Raw genomic sequence first — 12004 nt, 5'->3', positions numbered from 1 at the left:
ATGAAATTCTCAGTGATAACTGTTAAATCACATTCATCCCCAAGTTGTTCCAAAATCTGAACAAATTTCATATGCCTCTCTTCCACTTTTGCCTCTGAAAAAATACACCCCCACATGAGAAGTCAGCTGTGTGACACATGACACACAAGGCTATGTCCCTTACCTGACACATGAGGCACGTTCACTGTCATCTCATTTAGTAACACACTGCCATCTGATCTGAAAACCACCACCTGTATAATAGCAAACAGAATCAATGAGGTTCCAGGTACTGAGAGGAAAAGGAACTAATTAAAAAGAACCCAAACGTTTTAGAGGGGAAACATTTTGTACACTTAGACTATGACTAGAACTTAATATCTCTGAAAGGAAGAAACTCTCTGAAAATTGAATGTGGCAGCAGACCTGTAGGATAAAGCAAGGTTTGGTCTTGCTATTCAGTGTTTCACTTACACTTGCCCACAACACTTTATAGCAGTAATGAAATGCAAAGCTCATTTATGTTAAGTACCTTGGTTTCAGCAAGTAAAAGAAAATATTGGGCCTTCAGGATCTATAGGAAGATCCTATTCCCTACTAAAGCATGTGCCACTGCTTCATTGTAATGGTTGAGTATGATTCTGTCATGGTAAAAAAGCAGTTTGTTAATCTTCCTCATACAATGCTAGTCTGCAGATACAGAAACAGTAAAATGATGGGTTTCTGATTTGGTTTGGTTTTGTTCTAGTTATGCTGGCAAGGACATGGAAGACCAGAATCACAGGAGGAAAATTATGTGTACAGGTATGTAAAATTATGTATAAATATAGTCAAGATATTCCCATAATCAAACAGAATACTAAAGTGAATGAAAATGTAAATATTTAAGAAGGCTGGATTCAACATTCAAAGATGGGATCTCTCCTCAAAATGACTCAATTAGATCTATAAAATTATATCTTATTAAAGTAAAATACTATGAGGGAAGGAAGAATGGTACTCTTCCAGCCAGCCAGCCTGGAATACAGTGGGAATAATTATACAGCACAGAGCAGGGAAGGGAAGAGGGGAAAATATCATCTTCTTTGAATCTCATCTTTTGTTCAGTTTAGGTCTATTTTGAGTTCTAGAGGCAGAAGCCCAAGTTGTTTTTCAGCCTGAGATGCCTTATATATCTACAACAGTGACTCCAGAAGAATTAGTTATCGCTCCACAGTAAGGGAAATTTGCTAATTTTCCACATATCTAGCAGAATCCACAGGACACTTACATTTTTTTTGTGATCTACTAACAGCACAACAGTCTTCAAACAGGTCTGCCTGTCTGTGGAGCCACAGGGAGTCAGCTCTGCCAGGAGAGCATGACTGTCATTAAGAGTACCCTACAATCACAGGGAAATAAATGTCCATTAGTCCAATCAAAAATCTCACAAGATGATTTCCAAAACAAAGACTGAAGTCATCAGTTACAATAACTTAGCTATTAAGACCACCATTTCAGCACCAGCTCTGGAAGGTGAACTGTCTTTCAAACAAATTCAGTGGTATGGTTTCTAGTTCAGCAAGATCTTTGTCATTCTCTAGAAGAAGAGGCCCCAGATATTTTAGGAACAGATGAATAAAAAAGTTGCCTAGCTCCTTTCCCTAGCTGACTTTCACACTCAGACACAGAAACAGCTGTTACATATCTGGCTGAGAGCTTCTAATCCTGCGAACTGCCAATTTTTGCTGTCTACCTATCCATGTAGCCAGAGTGATCCTTTGATTTCTTATACATGAAGGACTCCACTGGATAATGAAGCATGCATAGTCTACTATCTGACTAAGTTAACCACCCATTGCAGTAAGGGCCCAACTGCCCCTTAGGGCTATTACAGCCCATCCTGAATTTTCCGGTACAGATTTTAGCATTTCTGCTTCCCTCATCCCATAAAAAATGGAATAAAACAACAATTCACAGCTGTTACATATCAGCACGCAGACATTCTGCATTTACTCTGCAAGAGAAAATCCCTACAGTACACAGTACCTTGGCCAATACATAGTAACAGTCTCCATGAAAGGTGTATTTCTTCCCATCAAAGGTGGTAATATGGGAACCTCCTTCCACTGAACATGTGCCTGGACAGGGCAGATCTTTGCACGTCCATCTGCCTGAATCACAGGTGCTATAAACAGACAAATAAAAAAATGCTCGTAGATACCACAGGAGCTGAGAGCACTGAAAGCATCTGTATAACTAGCAAAAAGCAAGACATCCCCAGGTGTTTTAAAACTGTATCTTTGAACCTTTCCTTAAGATTTCCCCTCTGCCATATGCCATAAATACACAAAAACTTTTCAGAAAATTGGTTGAATAGACATGCAACATAAACATTAAGCTCAGAACGTTTTCAAGAAGTCTCCTGACTAAGTGGAAAATCAAAAAACTCAGACCCATTTACAATCACTCAAAGAAAGGTGTATAAACAACCATGATCCTTACCATTCTTCACATTCATTGGTAATGTTTTCTCCAGGTGAATAAACCTTTCCATGGAGTTTGCAGTGGCACTGGCTAACAGGTATGCAACCTTTTTCAGTAATATCATCATACACGGTTCCTGTAAAGCACAACAGTAAACTATTCCAACTCTTTCTGAAATAAGCAATTTCCAAAGAGGAGGAACTCTCAGGGGAGGCATGTTTTCAACTTGACACAGAAAGCAGAGGGTGAGATTATCAAAGCTGTGAAGAATACTGTTTCTACTTTTTGTAATATAAAACACATGGAAAACACTTTTATCCAGCTTTGAAAATCTAAGTCTAATCCACTTATATAATTATACACAGATGAAAAGCTTAATATATGTATACAATAACAATCTCAGAATTTTATATGGTTAGATTTTCAGTCCTTCTGGCATACTCTGTAGACTATCACTGTAATCTTTTTTCCTAATGTTGACAGTAAGTCTGAGAATTTCACTCACTGCCCCTCACTATCACTCTCTGGGTAAATTATGTCCATTGTCTCAGAATTATTCAACCTAAAAAATATTATTTTCTATATATTAGCAGAGGTCCGTTTGTTGAGAAATAAAAAGCAGATTTATTACCTGTCATTCTGTTAGTATGATTTAACTATAAAATCAATTATGACCTCCATTTTTAAAAACCTTATAATTATGTTGCCAGGGGAGGTGGGAATAATGAGGCAGTGCTAATTTTTAAGATATAACTTGACTAATTCTAATATTTTATCTATGACCTTCTTTGCCAGAGCTCTTGGTTTTGTTCCATATACAATAGCTAGAATAACACTTGCCTTCAGGGCAGAAACAACCATCCATGTAGTGTTCCTCACAAAGGCTGCTGACCTCCAAGTGTGCACAAGTATCCATGCAGGGTGAGCTGCTTTCTCTATAGATCATGGTATCAGGACAGGTCTTGGCTGAAAGAGTGAGAAAGATACCACCAGTTATTTGAATGTAAAATCCATCATCCTTCAGAAACCACATATCACATTCCCTACTCCCCTCAAGTCAGTGGTGTCCCAAGCCAGACTCCATCTGGCAAAATATTTGGGTCTGTTTCTGAGCTGCTTTCCTTGCTTTTCTTATTTTCTGCTATTAGTGTCAAATAGTTCAAATTATCCCAGTCATCTGCAGCATCAGACCTCACAGTTTTTTGGTGTGAACATAATTTCTACTTGCTGAAAAAGATTTCTTAATAACAAAGGTAATAGAAGAAGAAAACAGGAAGAACATAGACTGTAGTTTATTGCATTACTGGTATGAAATTTATAATACATGCAAATAGTTTTGTAAAGAAGGAATGAATTTAGATGTTTCACAGTGCTACATACATTTGTTTCTTTGTAAAATTTAAATAGCTGCTACTTACGGCAAAAGTATTGTGTCCTCCATTCACCCGGCCGGCCACCCACATGTGAACACTGGCGAGAATACTCAGAGATGGTGCTGCAGAGGCAGAAGGAGTCCTCATTTCCATTACATGCACACTTGTCCTGCATGCAGGCTTGGATGTACATTTCCAAATTAAGACGTAACCGACAATCAGCAAATGCAGAGGAAGTCAGCAACCTCTCACACTCATCACGCTAAGGAGGAAGAGTAATAATATTTAGGAGATTTGTAAGCACCTGAGCTTCTAGACACTTCCTGTCTTGTCATAAAAACTGTTGCTTCTGAACAGCAACAGTTATTCAAGAAAGGAAGAAGAAACCATTTGTCCTGGATGGGGCAAAGTCTTCCCAGCTCCTCACACATAACTCCCCATAGCACAACGATGTGCATGTGCCCATGCAAATGCAGTTCATCACCAGGAATACTCACATGCCCATTACAGCTTGGAAGAGCCTGAGTTTCATCAGGATCTTCACATTTGGCATTGGGTTTGCTGATCTTCTGTAAATTCCCATAAGTAATTGAATTGTAGCTTATATCTATGAGAAAAAAATTACAAAGAGGACTTGCTGAGCCACAAAAATTGACAACAAGGAGCATCTGATTCCTGGGACTCTATTGATCAAGGAAAACAGCTACTATGGTATCAAATATGCCTGTCAGACACAGGTCTCTGCTCTGAATTATGACTATTATGTCTAAGTGCATTTAAAAATCTAAAGTGGTAACAAGAAAAGAAGGCCAGTAGAGAAAAGGACAAGGTGATTCATCTGGAATAAAATAACCTTAGACCAGGAATGAAGCACTGGAACATAACATTTATTCTGGGGCAATCACAGAAATCTCTCAGGTGAAATAGGCTCTCCTGTGATGCTCCTGTGCACAATGCTTATTAACCTATCTTCCATGATAACTGTCAGTATGGTAGGATGACTTACCTCCATTGATAAACTCATTGTAGACTGGAACGCCATTGTAATCCCCACAGAGACCACATGTATGGTTATTAAATTTGCTGTCCAGCTCCACCTATGTAATGGAAAGGAAAATTAAAACCAGAAAAGAATTATCTGGAGCATGAAGACATTTCAAAGCAAATACATTTACTCAAAACAGAAGTTGCTAAATGACAGAAGTGATGATGAACTCAAAACTCTTAGAGAAGTAGCTATTGCAAATGAATTTGCAACATAGTTTGTAAACACACAGTTAGATGCAAAAAGTAACACAGAAAACAGAAAAAAATGACTGAAGCTCCCCTATTTCAATAATGGTGGTAACCACCACAGTTATAAAGATAAAAGGGAAAGCATTCTTAAAATCAAAGGATTTCCCCCTCACCCCCTTTTTTTTCCCTACTGGGATAAAATTTAAGTCTTACTATAAAGTAGGAAAGTCGATGCTGGTAGTCCTTTAAAAGACAAATGAAGGAAAATGCAGATTTGACTGTGGGGGTGCTATAGCAAAAACATTAACTATTTATTAGAAAGCTCTTTCTCCCTTTCTTGAGATCAGTAAGATCATCTGCATGCCATACTGCTACCTCTATCACATTGCAGAGAAATGAACTTTATGTTTTTAAAATAAAGTACTATGAGTGTCAGCTGGATGAGTCAGCCTAACACTCTAGCTCTGTTCAGTTCATGAGATTCTACTTCTGTTCAGTATACAGTAATCTGTTAAATCCAGGAAATACCAATAAAAAATACTTGGATCATACATACCATCAGTGCATCTTCATGATTCCATATCAGAACCAGGCCTAATTTGGCAAAAACCTTGGTGTAAATGTCATTGCTCTCAATAAGCACACCAGAGCTGTAGTAAGGTGTCTTCACACTAGGAAGAAAATCAGACACTTTGCATTAGTAAATAAACATAAGGGGCGACATGAATGTCTACAATAAGCCAAATATGCTTATGAATAAACCAGTCTGTGTCTACCTGATCCTAGCTGCATAAGATACCTGGTTTTAATGAGGCATAAAATCCTCTTTCTCTGATACTTGACATAATAACTCATTACCTTTAAAAGGCAAAGCAATTTCAGAGGCAAAGCCTCTCCGAGGGTATGGGTTCTTTAAGAAAAAGTCAACATGTCAGATATCTTCAACTTAACAAAGGAAAATCCATCATCATTGTGGTATTAAGAGAGGATATTCAAATGCTCACTGGTAACTTCAATGAAAGAAGTAACAATATAAATGGAAAATTTTCTTAACCAAAAGATCTGACAACCATTTCAGAGAAAATGAATGTTCCTTTGCAAGGATCCTCTTCCTCAAGAGAGAGTTAAAAAGCACAGGCAGATACAGTAACTACCAACAAAAGTTTGAAAAGAAAGGGTAATGTTAAAAGGAATTCAATAGTTTGTTTCAGTAGTTAGTTCATTAGTTTTCAGTTCACAGGACCAAGCTCGTTAATGGTGACAGCAAGGCATGTTAATGTGACAGAAGATATTTTGCAGAAGGCTGAGCATAGATGTTTTTGTCTGATAAAGAATCAATTCACAAGATCTGCCTCCTGTTCTTGTATGTCTGTCTTACACTGCTGAATTTCATTCAGTAATAAAGGGATTGTGGCAAGCAGCTTCATCCTATAAAATCTAAAGAACTAGAGTCTGTTCAAACAGAACAATGTAATTCTTACCTATCAGGATTCATGTACATTTATGCATTTCTCCCCTTAACGAGTCTCTTGAATGGGAGAATTTTATCTCCTAATTTCGTGTCACTGGGATTTTTCCAACATTTACCTCAGACATTTTTAACATGGTCAAATGACTTGCACATCTAAATACTAGGTGGAAACTGAGAAGCCGTTATTTCAATTTTTGGATGCATTGTTCATCCTTCAGACAATGAGGCCTGAAGAGATCATGTTTTTGGAAAGGTATTGTAAAACATTGGGCAGTTTTTCACCTTTCAGCTATTACAGCATGGAATATTTATCTTTTTTTCTAATACTAGGACATTCAATCAATCAGTGGATTGGGTACCAAAAGGCAAATTCATACATTTTTCTACTTTACAGTTTTCACTTCAGTAGTGTGAAATGCTATTTTACATGACAATGGATCATATGCCATTTAAAGAGCAATATGGGAAACTAAGTTCTACAAAAACCTAAATTCACCATGCAGCAAAAACCTTTTCTAGAAGCTTTCTGTTCTGAAGGGATATATTATTTCATTAACACTATCTAAGACAAAAAGAGGCTTGGTTTAAGAAAAACAATTTTTAAAGGATTTCTAAACTTGTTTTTCATGGAGTTCTTTTTAAAACCTGAGTACACAATAAAGGACTTCTTCAATTTGGAGGAAGAATTCATTTTTTTTACAACATCATGTCATTCTGGTATGATCCTTGGAAAACGAAATGTTATTTTCTATCTTTGAACAGATTTTCATTGCGGTGGCTTCCAAACTTCAGAGCAAAAGCTGAGTTCTGAAGAAAACCCAGTCCCACAATGACAATAGAAAGGATTTTTTTTCTTTTTTAAATTACACTAAGATATACTAACAGCCAGTTCCTTCCATTTTCAGAATTATGTCTTAACCTATGAGTTGCTTCACTTGTTTCAGTGTGTGTATACACACACACTGAAAGGACAGGCTAAAGATAGGAAATGCTAGGTTAAAACACTACTTGGCATCAGTAATAGTGTCAGGCTAGTTCCTTGTGCAACCATATTATAGAGGAGAAAAATACTACAGCTCACCATGGGAAAGTACATCTTGCCACATACAAATAACTGTAAATTTTGACCTGCATTATATCTGCTATAATCCCTTGAGGAATAGCCATTGGACCTTGAAGAATTTTTTATGAAGATCCAAAAAAAAGCCCTCTCTTCTGCCACAAAATAAGAGGAAAAGACCCTGGAGAAATGCATCTTCATTTTTGAGAATTTACTAGACTATCTGCTAAGGTAAACTCAAGGTGATGTCATAGAACAAATAAAACGATGTCATTTTATGTCAGTGAAAGATCTGGCGCATGAGCCACATTGTTTCCTGCACAATCAGAAAAAAGAACAATTCTCTCAAACATCTTCCTGACTTGCATTTAAATCATGCCTTATGCCAGTGTAGAAATGACGATTAATACTAAAGACCCACTCCAAAGCAATTTTAATGCTGGATTTCAAAGGGCTTTTTTTTTGCCTGGGGAAATGCTTGTAGCAGTTACCTTAATGGTATACAGACAACTGTGTAAAGAATCAATCTTGCTTTTATCTTCCCAGCACATTTCTCTGAAATACTGTTATACTACAGGAACTTACATTTGCCCATCCACCACAGCCAGTTTTGGTCTGAGGTATACTGTAAAGTCCTTGATTGTTATGAGAATATACTGGATCTCAGGGTGGTTATTGCTGTTCAGAGCACGCTGAATGTGGACAGCGAATTCCTTGTAAGACTCTTGGCAGTCAGAAACAAAATTATACTCGCAAATGCCAGGGAATTGATAGATGTCTCCATCAAAAGTTTTGAAATGGTTGTTTCCCCAAGTGCTGCAGACATAATGGCCATGGTTTCTTGTCCTTCCTGTTAAGTGATAAAAAAGAAAGAGGCATGAAAAAAGTGAAATGAATGAGCCATTGTCAAGAAAAGATAAGTGTTGCATTATACAGTAGAAACCACTTGCAGCTACATGCACAGTGATTCCACAGATCTCAAGCCCGATCAAGTAGTTGCCTATTAAGCATAAGAGATGTGAATCTCTAATGGAAAATAAGACATTAACAAATACTGCTGAGACCTGAGTATATCTTATATTCCTCACTGAGTTGAAGGAACCTGTCTGCATGAGATGGGGAAACTTAACCCTCTGACCACTGGTGCATCAGTGCAATGGAGCTTCCTTGCCAAACATATGAATTTATTCTGAAACACAGTATTACTTTTAGCAATATTAAATATTCCTAAGAGCTATTTTCTTCCCTGATGCAACATGCACTAGAAAGGAAACAGAGGTAGGAAACCAAGGAAGTACCACTCTTACTCTCGAAGGCAAATAGGGTAAATGTTATGAAGGGACTTGTGCACAACAGGAGTTTTTAAAGAATTCCTTCTTTTCCTAACAGAAGCAGTGATTTGTGTTACTACAGAATAGAAATTCTTCAGATGATAAGTCAGAAAATAACCATGGTAGGAGAAAAGAAAAAATTTTTTTTTTTCAATAGCAAAAGATGAAGCTGATGATATTTGTTCCCTTCCTGGGCATGTATACCAACAAGTAATACAAATTAACACAGTATCTGATAAATCTCAAGATACTGTAGATTGGGGGTGAACATAAAAGCTAGGCACACTTGGGAAGCTTGCCAAGGTACCAAAAGCACACATGCCACTCAACTTCCAAGACTTTTTTGCAGTGTTTAATTTGAGAAAGTAGAACTACCTGGTTAGGGGACCTCTAACTTACGTAATTTGATAGTATCAATCATGCCAGATACATCCAGCCAAGCTGGTATGGTTCTTTCTCCAGAAGGAAGGCTACACAGTGATTCTCCCAGAGTTCACAGCTGGGACACCAAATGCAAGATAATGGTTTCCTCTCATTGCTGAATTCAAGACACAGAAGACCAAGACCAATACCCCAAACCTGATCACTGCATAAAATTCATCACCTATTCCTCCAAAAATAGCTTTTGGTATGAAAGCTCCATTTCAACACTTCAAACAAAGTTGACAATAAATAGAGTAAATAAGAGCTTTTACGTAAGGATTATTAACATCCTGAATGACAAAATTACCTTTGTCCAAAGTTACTACATTTAGTTTTGAAGTATTTATGTCATTCCAAAGTAACCGAATGCACAATCATCCACTTTCTTCATTGCTGTAACAATGAACCTTCCAAAGTCCTATAATTGCTTTCTGTGAAGCAGTTGCCATAACTAGCAAAGTCTCAACACAAGGAAAGAAAAGTAACACTTTCCAAGCACACCAAACTAGAAATTAATACAGTAGATATAGGTACTAATCTCTGCAAAGAGAGCAGTATGTACCTATGCTGGCTGCTCCATGTAGTCTCAGTATTTGAAAGTTTAAGAAATTTAAGGCACCTTAAAAATCCAGTGCATTATTCAAATATACTGCCTCCTACCTCTGTAGTGATATTTTAATTCTCTCTCCCTTTTCTAGGAGGGAATCTATTACCATTCCATTTCAAGAACTTACCTTTTCTTATTTCATTTGCATAGGAAAGAGCCAGCCAGAGCATAAAAAGGCTGGCAACTCTTAGCCCCATGGTGGCTAAGGTGGGTGAACTGGGAACTCCACTGAAAACTTTTCTTTATATAATATCCATTGATGCAATTGATTCTATCATAGGGGAGGAGATAAAAAGGGAGGAGAAAAGAGGAGGGGTAAAAAAAATAGGCGTGATATTTACAGAAGATAAGAAGTAAACAGACAGGTATTTTTCACCATAAATGAAGGAATTCAGTATACAGGAAATGGTACAATATTGATTCAGTAATTATGCAGTTTTTTTATTGCTCTAATTCTTCTGCAGGATGCTGGCTTTTAAATCCTTCAAATGCTTACACCAAGTTTAATCTTCAGTAACTCCTATAACAAATAAGGAATTTTGGAGTGGCTGAACAAAGAAATTCCTTGAAGGAAGTTTAGGATGAGATACCTTCAAGCAATGGCTTCAAAGCCAAAGAATTTTTCATTTTTCACTATCACATAGAATGATTTCTGTAAAAATTAAACAATGCAAATGAAGTTCCTTGTAGACAACAGTAATCCTTACAAATGAAAATGATACACCACGCACTGTAAAATTATTTTGCAGTCAATTGCTGGATTCCTTTCATTTGTAAAGCTCTGGGGAGCATCTAAAATAAGGTATAGCCCACACCACATATTGTGCCCAAAATGTAATTGAGATGGGGTGACAAGGTAAGTTCAAGGAATTCACAGCAGAAGAGATGTTCTATCGAACATTTTCATTGTACAACAGAAAGTCCATCAAAAAGGCTGTAGACCTTCACAACATATTAAGATTTAGGGAAAAGGAAAAAAAAAAAAAAAAGAAAGAAAAAGGGGAAAACATTACTCTCCAAGCTGAATAACAATTGTTTTTCAGGCAGAATCCCCCTAAACAGCTCGTTCTTGCTTACCTTCTACATGAATGATAAATTTACAGTCTATTGTCCCACATCAGGTCCTACAAAAGCTATAGGGTCAGCTTTTCTTTCTGCAGATAAAGATGAAGAGGGTCCCTGGGAGGAGAAGAAGAAAGCAGAAAACACAGCCAGGAACCAGTTCAGAATGCTGCTTCAGAAATACAAGATTTCTGCATGCACTGTATTTTACTCTGAAAAATTCCTTTGAGAAGGTGTTCCTGCAGCTCTCTTCAGAAGACAAAACACAGGGTCCTCGAAGTAAAACACGCTTATTTCAACAGATTTTTTAACACATCTGCTTCCTAGCACTAACAGGGTTTACTTCTTACAACTCCCAAGCAAGGCTCTATATTTTCTCATCAAAAGTTTTTCAATGCCGTGTCTAAGAAATCTCTAATTCTGTTAATTGTTCAGAGTGTTCCTTACTTTCATTGCTTAAATTATAAGTAGGACTTTTATATTTTGTATAAAATCCCTTTAGGCTGCTCTAGTCAACTAGAAACACCCTTTTGTCATAAAGGCATGGGTTTTAGCTGTTTTCTTTTATTTGTTATTTTCATCTCAAGTACAGCCTAGCCTCAACCGGAACATCTTCCTGTTTTCCCTCAATACATCTTAAAAGGTTTTAGACTTTCTGCTTTTCTCAGTTGAGTATATAGATTTGCACTTCTCTCACCTGTACATAGGATATCATTCACTCAACACCCATGACTGAAATTAAGTAGTTGCCCTTTTCTCCTTTGGGAGTCTATCAGTAGAAGAATATAGAGTTGATTTTCCTTCTTGAAAAATAAAAATAAAAGTAGTAATAATTGGTTAGATCAAACCATTTAGAGAAAAAAAAGAAGAAACATTGTCTACAGAGACTTTTCCCTGATGGTTACTTTAGTAGGTCTAACTTCTTATGACACATCAGAGACATCTCCTGTCTTGGAATTTTCTTTCTTTTATGCCACCAAAACTCTTAGTTCAGAA

The 12004-nt window shown here is 37.0% G+C and overlaps 1 protein-coding gene across 1 annotated transcript in view; it reads right to left on the bottom strand.

The window, feature by feature from the left end:
* MUC2 (mucin 2, oligomeric mucus/gel-forming) overlaps nt 1-10143 on the bottom strand; it is a 69023-nt gene extending 58880 nt beyond the window's left edge. Inside the window, 11 exon segments of the mRNA XM_075753028.1 lie at nt 164-233; nt 1250-1360; nt 2008-2146; nt 2464-2581; nt 3286-3411; nt 3864-4080; nt 4316-4425; nt 4825-4915; nt 5611-5725; nt 8171-8435; nt 10074-10143. Coding sequence (XP_075609143.1) covers nt 164-233; nt 1250-1360; nt 2008-2146; nt 2464-2581; nt 3286-3411; nt 3864-4080; nt 4316-4425; nt 4825-4915; nt 5611-5725; nt 8171-8435; nt 10074-10143 — 1432 coding nt within the window.
* Nucleotides 10144-12004: the final 1861 nt, after the last annotated feature.

Source organism: Balearica regulorum, chromosome 5 (genome assembly GCF_011004875.1).
Source record: "Balearica regulorum gibbericeps isolate bBalReg1 chromosome 5, bBalReg1.pri, whole genome shotgun sequence".
NCBI classification, from domain to species: domain Eukaryota; kingdom Metazoa; phylum Chordata; class Aves; order Gruiformes; family Gruidae; genus Balearica; species Balearica regulorum.
Note: the sequence above shows the minus strand (reverse complement) of the source record. Positions and strands in the feature narration are given on the sequence as shown.